Source organism: Cryptomeria japonica, chromosome 5 (genome assembly GCF_030272615.1).
Source record: "Cryptomeria japonica chromosome 5, Sugi_1.0, whole genome shotgun sequence".
In the NCBI taxonomy this organism is placed as follows: Eukaryota; Viridiplantae; Streptophyta; class Pinopsida; order Cupressales; family Cupressaceae; genus Cryptomeria; species Cryptomeria japonica.
In genome coordinates, this window is record NC_081409.1 from 1,547,120 (window position 1) to 1,567,663 (window position 20,544).

The window sequence follows — 20,544 nt, forward strand, 5'->3', positions numbered from 1 at the left end:
AGACTAGGCTTCTAATAGAGCGAGCTTCAAAAGAGTTTAAAAACAAACTTGTGGGTATTCATCCCCACCGTGGTTTTTCCCATTTGGGTTTCCACGTGAAAAATTTATGTCATGAGTTGTGCATTTTTCATGTGATGATTGAGTAGTCTTTGTTTAGGTAAATATGCATGCAAAGCTAATGGTTATGGTATTACTGATACAACACATGCATGAGTATATTTGTGAAGTAGTTATCAAGTGTTGAATGTTATTTGAAGTATTTAGTTTTACTGGTTTAGCTGTCTGAAGTCTTACTGTGTTTAACCGGTATTGCCATGGTTAATTTCAGTGATGAAGACAACCGATTAGCATTGTTTTAACTTGATATGTTTTTGAGAAGTTTTTGTATGTACTGATTCACCACCCCCCCCTCACTCAGTACCGATTAGGGTATTTTTTGTTCATCATTATTCATCAGTGTTGAGTGTGAGACAGGCCATTGAAGGCCATATTTGTAATAATGTTTGTGTAAATCTGAGATAAATTATATTTCATTCTCAGAATCTGGTGTTGAGTTTAAACATAGAGGGTCTTTATTCTAGTATTTGTATTTTGTGTTTGAGTGTATGAGAGGGAGTGTTTCTTCTTGTCACTTTCTTGCATCAAATGGTATTGGACTTGAGATCTTGAATGCATAGGTAGAGTGTCGAATGTGAGGCAACTTTTGCCAAGACCTATAGGTGAAGAGTGGAGTTGTGTGAACAGATCGCCAACCATTAGGTAACTCACACTTGGCAGTGAGAAGCGGTTGTGGAGAGATCAAAAGAGTCATTGTAAGTGTGTCAAGTCTAGATCAATTAAGATCTTGAAGCCATAATGTTTTGTAGATTGTAGAGTGTAAGATTGCAACAAAGATGATGAGTCTAAAGAAGAGGACGAGATGGGTCATGAGGAGGCTTGTGTCGATTACATTTGTGGAATTAAATTGGGATAAGAGCTATGGGATGTGGAGATTTATATCGAAGAAGAATAGTTGTAGTCGAAAGGTGAGAGAAGTGAGAGCAACCCACACACCTATGGAGGAAGGAGAAGAGGAAATGGTCATGGTGGACCACCAGTTGGCAAGTGAAAGAGAAGAGAGTGATAAAGATGAAATTGAGAACATGATCTTAGAAGTTGTAGCAAAGATCGATAAGGAACCTGATGCTTTTCTTGTAATAGAAATCATTTTGAGTGAAGAGAATGAGAAAGAAGATGAGGGAACCAAAGAGGTTTTCATTTTAGCGAGAGGTGATGAAGAGAACATGGCAGTTGTGGAGGTAAATTTTGATTTGTGTAATCAAAGATTCATTTCCATAAACTAGTGGATATGAAGAGTTGTCTAGTTTCATATTTGTATCAAGATGTGGCATGTTTGCGTGTAGAGCAAGTTGAGGATGTTACCAATGAAATTTGGTGGAGGTGGTCAGTTTGTGGTGGGTCAAAACCCATGAAAGTGGAGAAGAATAGGGAGTGTTAATGGTGGAGGAGGTTGAAATGTGGTGGACATGAGTCCATGCAAGAAGAAAGAGGAAAAGAGGGCAGACTTGGTGGAGGAGGTCAACAAGTGTCCCAGCTAAGTGTTGGAAGAGGCAGAGGAAGAGGCTAACTTTGTCTACATCAGGGATGGAGTTCACTACAGGTTGTTTAGCTACCTAACTCCATTTTGTGAGTTCTACTCACAAAATTTTCTTACCTGGCGTGTCTGGTGCAGGAGCACCTGAGAGAACCTACAATCAACACCAACCAAAACATGTTTTTAGTTTGTTTCTTCAATTTTGTTTTGTCATGGTATATCTCCTTCAACTTTGCAGAATTTTGACAATGACTTTGAAGGGTGAAAGGGAAAGTTTAAAGTGTAGATTTGGATAGCAAATGTAAAACCAATTTTCACAGTCTTTGCTTACATCTTCATAGAGCTTGTTGGATGAGGGCATGGGCATCCATCAAGTCATAGAAGAAGTTGTCTTAGATGTTGTATTTTCAACTTCCTAATAGACATTTGTGCAAAATGTGGAAGCAAAATAGGACACGTTGGCTGTTTGACAAAATGCCTCAAGAATGTTATACCGTGGACTAGATTAGTTGCTAGTTATGCACAAAATATATTTGTTGATAAGGTTTTTTAAATCTTTAAGAAAATGCAATTGGTAGTGTAGAGCCAAATACCTTCTTGGAAGTGCCATAGTGGGTGCTTTGGAATGGAAGAGCATGAATGCAAAATGTGAAAGCATTTGTAAAATTTTATCTAAACCTGCACATAATCTAGCTAGGAAAGTAAGAACACAACTTGCAGATTAAAGAGAAAAATTGAGAGAAAGAATGAGAATAAATCTATATCATTGATTGATTGATTTAGAAAATGAATTTCAAAATATAAAGCCTTCGTCAAAGCCAAAAAATGAAGGAAAAAAAAAGAATAAAATTGAAAAAACAGAGATATTCTTTAGTCAGGTTAACAACTAAGAAAAAATAGTTTTATCCAAGGCATGGGATTAAAACAAAAATAGACAATTAAAATCCCATAAAAAATGGAGGAAAAATTGATTTACATGCACTAACGCCCCCCCTTAAGTCTAACTAAGGAGACAAAAGCCTAAGGAAAGGAAAGAGGAAAGAGGAAAGAGGGAAAACCCAATGGGAACAAACCCGCCCCTAAAAAAATTACACTAACTTTACATGGCAACTTATATGTTGCAATGTCCTTCACCACAAGAAGGTCTCACTGAAAGTGAATTTGAAAAGATATGTCCCATTTGTGCCTCCACAAAGAAGAGAAAGAATGTCAATATAGAATGTAGCATGACGAATGTTGTACACAATAGGTTCCTCTGCAACAAATGATGCCTCTTCCTTTTGGAAGATAGAAACCCCAAGCTATCAAATTATTGAATTCTCACTTAAGTGAAATGTATGAAGGAATCAAAATGAATGGTTTTGAAAAATACTCATATTTCTCCAATTTGATGTTGAACTGTAACTCTGCCATACAAGACTCAAGAACAATGACCACTGAAGTGTGAGATTTATCCAGATGTGAATCAAGATATGTCAAGATAGTAGCATGGAGTGGCTGAGAGAGAACAAGAGAATCCAAACCAAATGAATATGCATCTTGATGTGAGTTGACATCGAAGAGATTGCATGTGTCCTCAATGTTGTCATCTTTGATCATTTAAAGAGATTCAACAAACAAATGTTAAATGTCTGATAGGATGATATCTCGTTCATCAAGAGGAAAAGAATGATCCTACTGAAGAGAATCCAAGGTAGCATTTAAAGAAGCCAAAATATTTGTCAAAGTGGTGGGTGGAGGCACCTAAATAGCCACCAATACCAGAGGTGTAGAAAGAGGAGAAGCAGGAGGAGATGTCTCTATGTAATCAAGACAATCAAGACTCTTCCAATGAGCAATTTACTCTGCAGTGTCATCATCATACATAGGATCATCATCCTTATCAAGGGAAAGAAGCATGTCTATAGTTGGATCATTTGGGAATGGAGATTCTTTGGGATCTCCATACATTTCCCATAAAGTGGCCCAAAGAGTGCAAGGGAACTCAATGTGTGATAGAGCCCATGATGTGTGTTCCCCAACACTTAAACCAATTAATCCTAAGACATGATCATTTCTACTTTCCCATGCAAATTTATGCCAACAAGTACTTGGTTCAGGAATAATGCTTTAGGATTCCATCACACTGGGACTTGTAGTTTCCTTCTTCCAAAGTGATGGCAGGTAGATGATATTTAATTCCCATTTTTGACTTAGATTACCCCCTTTTGGAACTTTATTTGAGTTAATGAATACATAAAATAAATTAACAGGCTTGTAACCCCCAAGACAATGGAAAATTCTATTCTAAAATGGCTCAAATCTTCAAAAACTATAAAAGATTGTTATGATTCTTCTTTCTAGCACCTGTGCACTCTGATACCATGTAAAATTTTATCTAAACTTGCACAAAAACTAGCTAGGAAAGTAATAACACAACTTGCAGATTAAAGATAAAATTTGAGAGAATGAATGAGAATAAATTTGTTTCATTGATTGATTGATTGATCTACAAATGAATTACAAAATATAAAGCCTTTGTCAAAGCAAAAGAAAACGAAGGAAAAATAGGAATAAAATTGAAAAAACAAAGATATTCCTTAGTTAGCTTAACAACCAAACAAAAAACAGTTTTATCCAAGTCATGAGATTAAAATAAAAAATTGATTTATATGCACTAGCAACATTGATGTGGCACATGAACTTCTTGACAAAATTGCTCAAAGAAACTTTATAATTGCAGGAAATGTAAAGAATAGATAAGTCGAAAAGGCTTTAGATACTGTCAAAACAAATATATTTTCCAGGTCTTTAAAAATCATCTTGTAGTGTCCTTCTTAGACTTATCTTTTGATTTATGCATCGATAGACTTGATTTGACTCTTATGTGATGTTTTGATTGATGTTTATGACTCTACCTATATGAGTAGATGTTATGGACGATGATAGACATTTTATATTGACATATGTTACATGATGGCTCTTATGGATGATTGACATATCTTGGATTATGATGATGATGGATTTACTTGATGATGTTTATGTGCTCATGGTTCATGATGGATTCATATTGCTTATGGGATTTTGTGATATTCTGATTATGCTAGCCCTATTCTATGATCATGATGATTGAGTTGATGTTATGATGATTGTGATTGTTTTCTAGTGTCTTCATGATAGGGATAATGTCATACCACTCATTGCAAGCATGATATGGCATTGTGATTATCTATCACTTGCCTGATTATTTATGATATATTATTGTATATGTTGTATCGTGTTATCACTGGTTATAGGATTGCATGTACTAGACATCGACTCCACCTAGTCTCATAGGTCTGAGTGTGTCTTATCCCAATGACAAGTTGTTGGAGATGGCATAAGTTTCCTTCCTTATACTCTAGGTCCTAGTTGATATCCAAGTCTATCTAGTATCGCAATTGAATTGTCTTGTGACGTCTTGTAGTATGTTGTGTGACTCTTGTGTCAATTTGCCTTATGGAGTTGAGAGTATTTGATTATATAATTAATTAATAATTGATCAATATAATTTATTAATGTTAAAAATTAATTAAAATTATTATATAGGTTGGTTGTTTAATTATTATTTGTCTAATTTTATTATTGGGATTTAATATTTATTTGTATTATTTGATTATATTTATTTATTTAATTATTTTATATGGTTTGTGATTTTATATTTAATTGTGATATTTATTTTATACTGACTTTAGTTTATTTGATTATTGGGCTTTTGTATTTTATGTTGCCCATGAAGTTATTTTATTTTAAATGGTTTTGATTTATTATTCCTTTGATACTACTTGGTTAACCAATGTAATATATTTGTACCTACCCTTTTACCTTATTGGTTGATTTTGTGAGGGCAAGTAGATAATATGATTTTAAATATTATTTTATATTAACTAACTCGAAATTATGCAAGGTAGGTAGGAAATAAAGTTTTGGGGAATTTTCTCGGGGTTGGCTTCTCTGTGAATTTTGATTTTTGCCAGAGATTTTGGTTTGGATTAGAAGCTTGGATTGGATTGTTGAAGCTTGAGGATTTTGTTTTTTCTCTTCATCAAATTTCCTGACCATAACTTCTATTATTTCCAGGTTGGAGGATTTTACCTCTTGTAGTTTTGATTTCCAAAAGAAATTGTTTTCTATGTGTCTTCTTTGTGCCTGAGAAAGATTGTTTGTTGAGTGTTAGGTGAAGTAATGTTTTTTATTACGGTAAAAATAGGTTTTGAAGGGACTTGAAACCCTTTACAATAGGTCAATTACCAAGATAAAACATGAAAAGCAAAACAATTAAGAAAAATCCTGCCAAAAGAGGAAAAAAACAAAGAAAAAGGCAGCCCAACACAAGCAAAAAAACCAAGCAGAAGTTGAAGACAACTAGGCCAAAGTCTTTAGGGTCTCGATGACCTCTGCCTCCAATTGATTAATGTTATGAGCCACTTTCTCGAATTCTTGTATCTCCTATAGGGGTTTATCAACTTTCCTCTTCAAATTGGCCTACGTTCTCTTGCTTGGACCCTCTGACTCATCATTTCCTTTTTCCTTTTCCAATTCTAGCTCTAGGACTCAGTTGCTTTGATATCCCTTATCCATAGTCATAACCATGGTGTTCATGCTATCAGCAGTGGTCTTGATAACACTGTGACTATGGGACATAATGGAGTGGAGAGACTCTTTAATGCTTTTAATTTTCTTCTCCATGGCCGCAATCTTACTCTCATAGTCCTTTTTCAGGTTGTCTTTAGTGAGACAATCAATAACTGAAAGCTTTTCCTCTTTCGTCTAAAGGTCAATACCCTTGGTACCCTGTCTATAATGAGAGCCCTCACTGTCATTTTCTAGCCTTTCCACTTTGCTACTGATAGCCCTCTGTTTTATGTTGAGATTCTTGATCTCATGGAAAGCCCACTTCATTATCTGGAAAGAATCCACTGCCCCATTTCTAGCAATAGCCAAGATATCAGTGGGAAACTCATGGTCCAAATTTAGCAAGGGAGAGACTGGGTCGAGCTGGTTGGGGAACCGAGGTCTATTCTCCATGTCCGTAGAAGGGTAAGAGTTGAGTCAATGCAGGGGAGACTAGGGAGATTGGTTGTCATGCACATGCGAATGTCCCTCTAATTCAAGAGCCTTGCCCTTAGGTAGGGGACAACCTTTTAACTTCTTAGAGGCAATCTTGTCACTTGAGGTAGGTGAAGTAATGCTATAAGGGGAATAAAGGCATACATTTTGTATAGTTTGGGGATTTGATTTTACATGTATTCACTGTATTCCTTTCATTGTTGGTAGTTTTCCATGAACAATATTATGAGCTTCAGGTGTACACATTCTGAGTATGCAATTTATTATTGTGGATTCTTATTTTAGGTCTAAGAGGTATGAAATATAATATGTCATTATTTATTAAGAGCTCAAGGATTGTTCGGATTCCTTGATTTTGGCCTTGTATGGATATTTGAGTTTCGATCCTCTATGTGATGTCGTGAGTCTCTATGGCTTAAGGAAATGATTCCTATATTATAATTTGATTAATATATTTAATTTTGACTTGTTTATTGTGATAATTTCGTTGTTGCAACTTTCTGGTCCGGGTTTGGAGACATGTTTTTATGCCTTACTGATTTTTCGAGTCAATTGTCACTTTATAGCTCCTTTTTCTAAGTTTTTGCTTGTTGTTTTGAATGCACCACAAGATGAGTTAAAAGTGCCACAAAAAGTGTTAAATGTTCCATTAAGTGTTGAATGTGCCACTTAAATAGTCAAATGCGTCATTGTATTGTTCATATGTGCCAATTTGCATTTTTACTATTTTTTTGATGATTTGGTCAGTTGCGATCAATTTTTCATGATTTGGCTTTTTATCAGAGGCATGTTGTGATTTCCTTGAGGTTCTTGGTTCCGTGTATTGATTAGATTTTATTGTTTCATTATTATTTTTGGCTCCGGTAAGAGGGATCATTCCTTGTCATTGAATATTGTGCATATTTGTTGCATAACTTTAGTAAGAGGAAGAATATGCACTTGTTGTTGAGCAATGGATTATGTGAGCTCGAATGAGAGGATTGTGCCTCAGTGTTGAGGATGTATTTGTATATGTTTTAGTAATATGTTGTCTGCCTTACTCTTGATTATTGTTATAATTTTGACGGTGTAGGTTCTCACTATATATGTTGGCTTTATGGTTCATTTCAAGTGCTTCAGTTTTGTAGTAGTGATGATGTGCTTATGGAATCGATCTATGTTGAACCTTCAAGATGTATAAAATGTTATTATGTTGATTTTCTAGGTTATGTTTCACCCTAAGGTCTTGGTCCATGGATAGGGAGATGGGCTCTTGCATGTGTAGGATCGGGGTCGTGAGAAATAGTCTCTAGGAGGTTCCTATAGAGGATGCTTAGGGTCTAGACCTATCATGGGACCACATGGAGGGTTATTGCTAATTTATAGGTGATAACCATAAAAATCAGATTAGTGGGTTAGGTAATTAGGATTCACTTAATCAAGATAATGAATAGTTTTTGTGGCCCCACCTCATAGCCCTTGAGGAGAGACTCAGGATAAGCTTGGGAAGACTATTGCGACGGTAAGCCAAACTCCCTTGATTTCTCATAGGTTGAGATGGCTCCACATGTCTATCAAGGTGTGGCTTAGCCCCTTCTTTGTGAGGATAACATGTGTGACACTCTTTCCCTACATGTGTCCATGATCCTCATGCCTTGATTGCTGGTAAACCTGTGGGAGTTTATTGATTAATGATTAGCCTTGTGATGTGATTTGTCTTATTGCGATTTGGTTATTTATCTTTTGTGGATGTCATGTTGAGTCCCTTGGTTGTTAGCTGTCAACATAGGTCTAGAGTGTTATCTGAAATATTGTGTCATCTCCTAGTATGAGGGATGGTTCCTTATTGGTTCCACATGGTCGAGTGGTTTGATGCCTTCTTCATTAGTTGCTAGCATGCGTGGTTGTGGATTCATATCTTATTCATATGGATGGATCTTTGGGACATATTCTATGTAATTGCGATTGTAACTATGCATTTTATATCATAAGAAATATGTAACTGTAAGGAAGATTATGAATCTTGTATATTGAGATCATATGTAATAGGTGGTTGTAGTAGGTTGAGATCATGATGAATTGTAATAGATTATGATTGTCGTAATTCAATATTCATTATGTATGTGATTCTAGATTGGAAAGGAATTAAATGATTAAATAATGTGATTAGGATATCTTGTGCATGTCTATGGATAGTAGTGGAAATGATAAGTGATTCATACAAGTCTATGAGTGAATGTACTAAATTGAAAGATGTTATTCATAAATATTGGATATCTTTATATTATGAATATGAATGAGTAGTTGTAGATTTATATGGTTCTCCCAAGGGAAATGATCTAGTTCACATTAGGTGATATTTCAATGTGGAAAATGATATGATCATGTTAGATGGTTAAGGGAATTAGGAACATTTGATTGGTGCTTTAAAATGAAATTAAAGAGTTAATGGAAAGATATTAGGATATACATTGATAATTAATAATTCTCATGATAGGAAAGATAGTGATCAATTGGGAAACAAATGTAATTAAATGTAATAAATGTTAATGGTAGTTGAGTAATGGTGTTAAGATACCCTAGGGAATGATTGTTAGTGAGATGTATTGATATTCTGCTTTCATAATAAGTTGTTAATAATATAATTATTTTTATTATGTTTATGCTTTCATGTTATGCTATGATTAAAGTATTTGAGAATTGGTAGATCAATATGTTGCATTAGTAGATGTTTAAAAAAATTATCTATTTGTTAGTTAGATTAGTTATTTTCTCTAGGGTATTTTGGCGAGCATTAAACATCTAGCTTCATGGAGCAATAAAAGGGCATCAAAGGTGAAATGGAAGAAGCATGGGAATCGGATTCAATGAAAGGCATCAAATTACAGTAGATATAAAAGGCATGGACCAAGATGAATAGGTGGTGTGGGAGCTACGCAAAAAGGAAAAGGGTTGCGTTAGAGATTCAATAAGAGACTCACATATGCAAGGTGTAAATTGGAAGCCTGTGTGTGGATACAAAGTGCATAAGTTGCATAGAGGACCTCTTTTGAAGAAGCAATGATTCAAGAGTAGTGTTGAGTGTGAGAGAGGCCATTGAAGGCCATATTTGTAATAATGTTTTGTAAATTTAAGATAAATTATATTGCATTCTCGCAATCCGATGTTGAGTTTAAAAATAGAGGGTCTTTATTTTAGTATTTGTGTTTTGTGTTTGAGTTCCTAAGAGGGAGTGTTTCTTCTTGCATCATTAATCTCCACATATACCAATGAATATATGGTATAATTAATGGCACACAAGACAAATTCACATTCTTCAGTTTTCATCTATGTTGAATACATCCAGTAAAGAATCATGACATTAAAGGATGATTTATGATGCTTTGCAAAAACACGACATCAGACAAAACTTTCCCTTACATAGCAAAGTGGTCACAAACATATTAAGATAAATTTGTTATATGGTTTGGTTATGAGCCTAGAATTGTTCTAATCGATGTTGAGTTGCTCAGGGAATTTCTTTCTTCTAAGCACTCTGTTGACTACAAAAGGTCTCCAATGATTAAGAAGATGCATTTTGTCGCCTTGGGCAATGGAATTTTCAATATTAATGGTCAAGTGGTCTCACCAACACAAAATTGTGGCACTTTCTTTTTATTCACAAAATACTAAGGCCTATGTTGACATCATGTCCATGTGTATAGATCAATTCGGATTGAGATTACAAAGAAAGTTGTAGAGAGGCTTTAAGGATTGGAGCTACCTACTTTTATGGATAGATTTACTACAGACATTATTATGTAGATCAAATTTGCATGGACTATAGCAAAGGGGGGAAACAAATATATGACAACCACAAAGGCTTAGAGGAGATAATGAACCACCATATTTGAAATGTGTGGCTACCATTGTCCATTTATATCCCTATGCCCTCAAATCTAAAGAATTGGAAACAAAGTAGAAGTTTAGAAAATACAATGATCATATGGGGATGATCTCCTTAATCTGATACTCGTGAAATTAATGAACATTTCTTTAGATGACAAGAATTTCAAGAATTTATGGTACATAGAATAACAAGTAATGGACGAGTGCAAAACATTCTTCTTATGAGGAAGAGAAGCCACCAGTGTTATGATATCGTGGGAAACAATCCTAGTGGTACTCAACTAAGATTGTTAGCAAAAAGCCTTATGGTGTGAAAAAGGTTTTGGACGTTGGATTCTAACTTTTATTATCAAACACACCTCTCCTAACATAAGAAAGATTTGTAAGTTGATTAGGCAGTAAAAGTATTTGCAAGATAAGATGACAACTATAGAGAGTGCAACTAGGTTGTCTATTGTTAACTAAGAAGAAGCATTGGCTCACCAATAGAACCCAAATGTTTGTCCACCCAACAACATTTCACCAAGAACAAATGTCAATGCTCTTACATTATGCAATTATAGCACATATGATGTTGAACTTTATCATTCCACAATTTTCTGCAAGAAATCAGTCAAAATTTGCAAGAACAATATGGAAATAAGTCATTTAAATGAAGACAAATAAGTTGCCTAAAGAGATTATTGCCATTGAAAGCATCTTTCACACTAATGATTAGCTTAAAGGTAAAAACATGGACATGATCATCAAAGAGGATCTAATTATGAAAAAGTAAAGATTACAAAGGATAAGGTTTTGAATGTTGGAAAGGTATGTAGAAAACCTAAAAATAAGCTCTCCTTTTGTTCAACATTTTAACAAAACTACCGCCATGTGACAAGATCTCCTCCTTTTTCTCAAATATTATTATGTATGTGAGACTTAAGCCTATCCACCATCATTGACCTTAGGATTAAATTTGACATTTTATACTTGTCTTCAATGTAGCCTTTATATGACGATTATATACAAAAACTCTAGGATATGTCTTGTGTAGTTTATCTCTGCTATTCTTTTGATATATTTATGATCTCTCTCTCTCTCTCTCTCACACACACACACACACACACACACATTCCATCTCTCTCTACTCATATATCTCTCCCTTTGTCTACCTCTCTTTGTGTACCACTTCCTATCTCTCCCTATCTTTCTATCTATCCATCTCTCATTCCTTTCTTCTCACTCCTATTATCTTTACTCTTCCATCCATTTATATCCCTCTCTCCACTCTCTCTTTATCTCTACCTCTCCTCTCCTCTCCATATCCCTCTCCTCCATCTTTAGCTCCATCTCCATCTCTACCTTCATCTCTATATCTCCTAGATCATAATCTCCTTACCCCTTTCTTTCTCACTTTTTGTCCCCCTCTTATCTCTCTCAATTCATTAACTCAATTATCTTTCTAATTTAGTGGTTTTATTTCAATTGTATTTGGATCCTTATAATTGAATGCATGTTTGATTTGAAGCTCTCAATTATCCATTGAAAACTTACTACATAAATATCATTTGCTAAATGACCTACCTATTAACCTCACATATTGCACAAATATATGCAAAAATAAATCCAATTTTTTACTAATTGAATTTTCACATCTCTTCTACGTGCCCATTGCACACCAAGGTGCACTTGCTAGTTAGTAAAATGTGGATTTGTAAGCAATCTCAAAGGTCTTGACGCGTTGCAGAATCTAATCTGATCTCTCTCTTCAATCCATGGTAATATCAATAGAGAACTAGCAATTGCACCTTAGTGTGCAATGGGTACGCCGAAATGGTGTGGGAGGCCAATTTAAAAAAAAAGTTGCTCTATTTTTTGCATACATTTATGCAATGCATGAGAATAATTGGTAGGTCATATAATGAAGGTCTCAATAGATAATTAATAGCTTCAAATCAATTATACATCCACTTACATGGATCCTAGCATGATTCAAATAAAATAATTGAATCAAGAACATAAGCAAGATCCATTACCAATACGCTCATGTTATGTTTGCAATCAGGAGAGAGGGGGATAGTGGGAGATCTAGAGGAGTAACAAGATAGAGATAGAGAGGAACATAGAGATGGAGAAGGAGAGGGATATGGAGAGAGGAAGAGAGAGAGGAGATGGGTAGATATAGATGAAGGATATAAATGTATAGAGGGAGAGGGAGAGAATGAGAGAATGAGAGAGGGAGAGATAGAAAGATAAAGATAGATATAGGAAGTGATATATAGAGAAAGGGAGAGATATAGATGCAGAGAGAGAGATGGAAAGATAATGAGATAGAGATAGAAGGAGAGATGTAAGAAAGAAATGGAGATATAAAGCTATAGTGATAGATAGATATAGTGGCATATAAGATAAATATGAGTGATAAAGAGTTAAACATAGAGAAAGATAGATAAATATGAGATAGGGACATGATATTTAAATCTTGCAAGTATATGAGAATATACATGTCAAGATGCATGAACCAATTTATAACTAACACATCAACAAAGATGTTGACATAGGTTGACACCTAGTATGGTGGGTATATAAATCTTTAGATCAATGGTCATAATTTTAACAGACTAATAAACTATTTCTACTCAATATGTATGAACTCATCAAATGACAAATCATAAAACATGATCTATATTATTATTTAATTTTATAAAAAAAATGCTTATAAATTCATTAATAAAAAAAAATATATCCTTAATTTATTTATTCACATAGGACATGCTCCAAATTATTATCGTGGTTCCTATGCATAGATTGCCATATGTGGACAGTCCCATTACCGAAAATGATATGTTTTACTAATGTGGAGTTGTCCAATGTGATTCCTATGAACACTTTTCTATATGCAATTTTTAAAAATGACAAAAAAAGTATGAAAAGATAAAAGATAAAGATATAGGAACTGATATATATATATACATAGGTGTGCTATAATAATAATTATTATCTTTAATATAGCGAGGAAGAGGTATAGTGAATTAATTATTATATATCATCATTATGTTAATTATTAATGTCATTGTAGCATATTATTATTATAAAGATATAAGAATACTAACATTGATATATTTTTTCTTAATTAGAGATAGATTATACTAAATACAAATGTAACTATAGTATCCACACCTCTTATATTATATTATTAATAATATATATTTTTAATTTGTATATACTATTAATTATGTTATATAATCCTAATATATAGATGGTGAATATAATTATAATATTAATATATTATTATATATTATAATTTAAACCATGTATAAATAGATATAAATGGATAGAGTGGGAGAGAAAGGGAGGGAGGGAAATACAAAGGTATAAAAAGAGAGGGTGATAAGGATAGATGAAGAGATAGGGATACAATGAAGGAGAGATAAAGAGATTGACATAGTGAGAGACAAAGACAGAGGAGCTCATTTCAAAGATCTAAAGATTAATAATCAAAATGATTAAAAATGCTTGGTAGCAAAATACCATATTAAAAAATTAAAATATCCTAGAATATAATTTTTAAAACAAGTTCTCCTGTGTCTGAGGTTCTATTAAAATTTGAGTCTTCAATCTCTGAGGTTGCTTTGTCGTTTATTTATAAGAATTTGGAAAATCTTACTTCTTTTTCGCACTGGGATAGTAGAGTTACTAGAGTTTGGAAGATGCTGTCAGTTTTACCCTCTCATGGTTCAATTTTAAAAAATAATGATGAAATAGGTAAGAGATGCTCTGCTAGATGGAAACCTCCTCCGCAGGGGCACTTTAAACTGAATTTTGATGGGGCTTCTCGTGATAAGCCTGGGCTGGCTAGGGTAGGCATGGTAATTTATGATCACAATGCAAATTTTATTCGAGCTAAGTGTCATGCTATTGGTTTTAAAACTAACAATTATGCGGAATTTCATGCTTTGTCTTTTGGATTGGATATGGCAATCTCTTTGGGAATTAAGAACTTAATAATTGAAGGTGGTTCGATGGTGATTATTCAATGTGTTATGAAAAAGAAATTGAATTGTTGGAATTCGCAGTATATACTTGATCCCATTTTACAAAAATTAGAATTGTTTGAATCTTTCTTGGTATCCCATTGTTATAGAGAAGTTAATAAGATTGCGGATTATTTGGCAAATTTAGCCATTGATAGCAATGCTAATCAATGAGAGGTGGGTTTTGAGAAATTCCTTCTAGGGTATGGGAAGGTTTGCAGCAATAGTTATGTGATTTTCTTGAGTAATGTTGATGTAAAATTTTATGATGATAATTATTCCTGCTTTCCCCTTTCATTTCAAGTATTCATGTTCGTTGTCTGGAGGAGAGTTTGAGGTCATGGTATTTGATACAATACTGTTTTTCCAAAGGTTTTTTTATACTTTCTTTTTTGGCAGGAAGGTTTTTGGCTCATGGGATTTGGCACAAAGCTTTGGAAAATTGTCTTCTTCCATTGATAGCAGCTGTGGAGTCTACATTTGAAAATTATAAACTGATCCGTTAGATACTATAGGTTTATTTTATGAGCTATGACCGAAGGTTTTCTTCCTAGGGTTCTTTCCTCTGGCATGGTCTTTGAATCCTGTGTAAAAAATAAAAAATATTAATAAATTTTTTTAGTGGAATAGTCCACTTTTATTGAAAAAAAAAATTCTCATTTGAAGAGAGATTAAAAAATAATCATAAAAGTGAAAATACAAATAAATATAAGTATAAATAATTAAATATATAACAATTCTAAATTTATAATGACTAAATATTATTATTTCTCTAAAAAAACAAGCATTAATTTTAATAGTATAATATACATAATTAAATATATAGTAAATATGTAATTGTAAATTTTTAACAATTAAATATCATTTCTTATTATTTGTTTGTTAAAGAAACCCTAATTTAAAAATAATAATAGACATCTTAATATTTAAAAAATATCTAAACAAAAAATACATTGATAATATTAAAAATTGTGAAATAAATTCATATCAAAATTCAAATATTTATAAAAATAAATAACAATAAATAACAAATTAAATAAATTAAATAATTAAATAAAGAATAAAACTAATTTTAAAAATTTAACAATAATATATTATATAAATTAACCAAATTCTACTTGATCATAGACATGTAACTTAAAATGCATTGTTTATTTTTCTTCACATGTTTCATGGATGCTTAAACTTTCTTGTATTGAGCCAAGAATGTTTGAAGAAAAAATATATAGCTTTTTAAAGTAAAAATATATTTGAAATGAATTGGCAGATACAAAATTTGTAGTGAAATCTCCTCCAGGTTACTAAAATTAATTAAAGAGGATCAACAATTATGTAAGACAGACAAATTTCATCTACAAAATTAATGGTGCAACAAATTTTAAGCAACTAAAAAAGGTATATGGCAATGCAAAATAAAGTGAAGCCTAATTCATAAAGTATTTATTTAATTAAGTCAACTTATATATAAACAAGTGCCACATAGTGGTGAGTACTTGCTGTGTTAATTTGTATAGTTATTTTTCAATTCATTAAAATTGTATAGTGTTTGTCGTGTTAATTTTGTATAGTTATTTTTCAATTCATTAAAATTGTATAGTGTTTAAAGTGGTATAGTGTGAATAACACATTAACAACTACAATGATTTGGAGCAATGATGGATATTATTAAGATTTATTTTATGATGGATATTATTAAGATTTTTTATTATACTCTCATAAGCTCTTGTGAATTGACTTTTAATGCACTAGAGGCTAATTGATTTTAAATCCAAAACTGTAATATTTTAAATTATTCTTTCATAATAGTTAGTTCAGTTTTTGTTAATTATGTTTTTGTTAATTATAAACTTAACAGGGAAATATTTTTTTTTAATTATAAAGTTAACAAATATTATGTTGCTAGAGTGAAAAAATGAAAATAAAATTAACTAACACTATTACTTTCAAACTAAAAAATAAATTTAATTGTGAGTTTGCAGCATATTTTAAGGAAAAAAATTGTGAATTCTAAAAACAAAGCTAAAAAATATACAGAATGCCATATCAATCCAAAAACATAATTTGATACCTTAGTTTTTAAAATTTTACAAATGAACCTTTGAATTCAAAATAACATTAGACTGATGTAGAATGATTGTCTCCTTTTTTCAAATGTGTATTTATTTTTGAATTTAAGTATGTATAAGATTAATTTAATTACTCACAACAAATAAAATAGTGTTGGATGAACTCAAGTTCTATAAAGTTAACAAATATTGTGCTACTTTCGAGAAATCTATTATGCTGCATCCAAGAAACTCGTGTATAACAGGGAAAAAAGTATTAGCCAATCGTTTACAAAAGAAATATATATTTTTAATTATAAAGTTAACCAATATGCATGTATACTTTAAAATAAATTAAAAAATTTAAAAGAAAGAAAAATATTTGTTTATGATTGGTCAAAATAATTTTTTTTAATAACTATTTAAGCATAACAAAAAAAATTTCATTACAAGAGTATTGCCTAACGGCAAGTACTAATAATGATTATTAATTTCATTATTTTAAAAACAGTTGTATTTACTAGAAACTTATTCCATATTTATATAAATTAAATAATAATATTATTAAAGTTTTTTATATGATATACATAAAAATCAATTATTTATATATTATACTTATAATATAATAATTATTAAAATAAGTTTAAATTAAATTAAAACTAAATAAAAAAATTAATTCAACATATATATGAATAAAATAATTATTAATAATATCATTATTTAAAAACAATTATATTTATTAATATATTATTTAATATTTATATAAATTAAATATTGTTATTACTAAAATTTCTATAATTTGTATTAAAATCAATTATTTATCTATCATAGATTATAATATAAAAAATATTAATTGAAATTAAAATTAGACATGTAATTTATTATTCATATATTATATTTATTATAATATAATAATTATTAAAGTGTATAATAATAAAAGTTAGAACTTAAAGAAAATAGATGGTAACCAAAAATAACAAACAGATATCAAGAAATAACTATATATTTTTTAAAATGAGTATTAAAAAACTTGCAGGCACGTAGGTTTGGGAAAAGTTAGCTGAGTTTAAGAAGTTTAAAATAAAAAAACTTATTAATTTGAAGTCCTTTGTATATTGCACATTTCCCTAGCATCGATTCACGTGATAAGATGATCTGTCTAAGTATCTTATGTCAGTGGTACGCGAAGCAATAAAAACAGTGGGGGACGTTTATAGTTTTATAATAAAAAACCTATGGGAAAACGATTTGTCCTTTCCGTCATTGCCCCGTGAAGCAATAAAAACACGTCATTATTTCCAGCCCTTTTCATGTTGGACGGTGCAGATCGTTCTGATGATCTTGCACCCTTCTCAAGCATTGTAGATCATTGATTTGTAACATCAGCCGATGCATCTCATATAAGAGACGCCTTCGGCGTAATAAATCACCACGTTCCCCGTCAACTGTCTCGTCTGCTCAGTAAATGCCTAACATGACTTTCTAACATTTATTGGAGCAGGTTATTGATATAAAGCGTAAGCAGAGCACATTAAATTGGTTTGAAATTCGAAAAGATCGCTGAGCTTGTGCAACTCTGCAATTCCAACAACATAATAATGGAATACATATGTACAAATGGTAACCCCCACATTCATTTCTATGTGGACCTTTCACTCTCTCCGCCGTCAACATACCTCCATTGTCTGTTCACACGTGTGAGACTTTACTTCTCCAGCCCCTCCTATCTCTTCAACTTTCCAACTGTCTACTGTGGGACAAGAATTAAATCAGAATTTATTGCATAATCTTCAGTCTAAGATTTTCCTTGCCGAATGAGGATTTTAAAAGGCAGTTTTTGTATGTTATGAAAAAGTAGAAAAGAAGTCAAGAAAGTGCTCTACTGTAGCAACAGTTTCAAGATGCAGCAAACGAACAGGGGACCTCTAGATTTTAGTTTTGTGTTGTTTTCTTAACCAAGAAGGAAGACCAGCAACTCTTTGAATGTAATCGAGTTTGTAAGTTTTGAAATATAAATCATTTCTAATATATCTTCTGTTTTATCTCTTCTTGTTTTGGTTTCCGTTTGTTGAACTTCTATGTTCTGTTTAATTTTTCTCTCCACTGCCTCTTCCTTTCAAAACACAAATGTGAAACACGTTTAAGACTCAATGGACTGGGCAGAGAATTGGAAAGAACGGAAATAGGGTTTTTTGTTTAGTGTAAGTTAAGCCTTTCTGATTTAGATAGGTAAGTTAAGAAATCCTAAGTAAGGTATTCAAAGTCTATTAATGGAACCCTATTCGGTTAGAGTTGAAAGAGAAGTAAAGAAATTGGCTGAAGAGAACAACAAAATTTGGGAGATAGAAGCAAAACTAACGAGGGTAGGATTTGAACTACCATGTGAACAATGGAAAGAGGTCAAGGAGGCGTCAAGAGAATATGATGAGCTATATTCTGACATGGCATCTGAATTAGTTGGAGCTAGATTAGGAAATGATGAATTGATTGAAAAAAATCAGAAATTAGAGGAGCAGCTCCACAAGGATAAAAAGGAATATTGTAAGCACGTTCATGACATGGAACTTGATTTACTTAGAGCTAGATCTGAAATTAAGGAATTAGCTGAAAGAAACAACAAACTAGAGGGGGAGCTCAACAAGGCTACAAAGCAATATCCTCAGCAGCTTTCTAATATGGAAACTGAATTACTTGGAGCTAGATTGGAAAATAAAGAATTAGCTAAAATGAACAAAAAAGTAGAGAAGATGAAAGATCAATATTATAAGCAGATTCATGATATGGGTGCTAAATTGCTCAGAGCTAGATCCAAAATTAAAGAATTGGCTGAAAGAAACAACAAACTTAGACTGGAAAATAAAGAATTAACTAAAAGAAACAAAAAAATGGAGGAGATGAAAAAGCAATATTGTAAGCAGATTCATAACATGGATGCTGAATTGTTCAGAGCTAGATCCGAAATTAAAGAATTGGCTGAACGAAACAACAAACTTAAGGAGGAGCTCCACATGGCTGATAAAAGTGAACAATCCAATAAACAAAATCTTGACCAGACAAAAAACATGCTGCAGGATTGGTCTACAACATTAGCGGCAATGAAAGATGAATGTGATCAAGTATGCAAGCAACAAGAGCATGCAGGAGAGGCTCCAAGGCTTTCTAAAAAGAGGAAGTATATTGTTAAGGTTTACCAGATTAATGATTGCGTGAATTGTCCAATTTGCTTTCAGCCATGGGCTCAGTCTGGAGAGCATAATGTCTGGTATGTTGTATTTGAAAATGGATCTCAAATAGCAGTAATTTCTTCTTCTCTTTTGTCTCAAATAAAAGATGGTCATGATTTTCTCTAGGAGGGAATATGTTGTTTTGTACTTTCTTCATTAAATTTAAGAATTCTAATATTCTTAATTGTGAAACTTCAGTTCCCTTTCTTGTGGCCATTTCTTTGGCAGATCATGTATAACACAATGGATTAAAACAAGTGGAGCTCGCGGTTCCTCTAAGGCAAGTTGAACTCAGATTCTTGTTTGTTCTTGTCATACGAATTCCCAAGTTGATGGGATTGTTTTCTTCATTTAATGAAACTAATAATTATATAACTTACTACAGTGTCCATTATGTTCGAATAAGGCCACTCTAAAAGAAATAAGAAGTCATTTTGTATCAGAAACCTATGCTGGAGATGAGGAGATTTAAAAGGTAGTTAACTCAGCCTAATCATATATATTGTCGAACAAATATACTGTGATCAGAATCTACTTTTTGTAAATTACTATTCATGTCCTGATTATTTAAATCGTTGCTTGATAAATAGTAGCATATTCTCTTGCTGTAAACTGGATTTTACATGGTTGAATTTGAATTTTCTCTCCTGTCCAGAAAATTCTATATTTATCTGTTTAAAGTAGAAATTTTCTTTTAAAATTTTCAAATC

At 32.3% G+C, this 20,544-nt stretch overlaps 1 protein-coding gene across 1 annotated transcript; it reads left to right on the forward strand.

The window, feature by feature from the left end:
- Positions 1–18,880: 18,880 nt before the first annotated feature.
- On the forward strand, positions 18,881–20,306 carry LOC131073121 (uncharacterized). The gene is made up of 3 exons (XM_058009505.1): positions 18,881–19,872; positions 20,033–20,114; positions 20,220–20,306. The coding sequence occupies exons 1-3, from the start codon at positions 18,881–18,883 to the stop codon at positions 20,304–20,306; spliced, it is 1,161 nt and encodes a 386-aa protein (XP_057865488.1).
- The last annotated feature ends 238 nt before the right edge of the window (positions 20,307–20,544 follow it).

Coding starts and splice junctions, on each gene's coding strand:
- LOC131073121 (XM_058009505.1), top strand. CDS start 18,881: ATGGAACCCTATTCGGTTAGAGTTGAAAGAGAAGTAAAGAAATTGGCT. Junction 19,873..20,032: donor TCTGGAGAGCATAATGTCTG/GTATGTTGTATT, acceptor GTGAAACTTCAG/TTCCCTTTCTTGTGGCCATT. Junction 20,115..20,219: donor GAGCTCGCGGTTCCTCTAAG/GCAAGTTGAACT, acceptor AACTTACTACAG/TGTCCATTATGTTCGAATAA.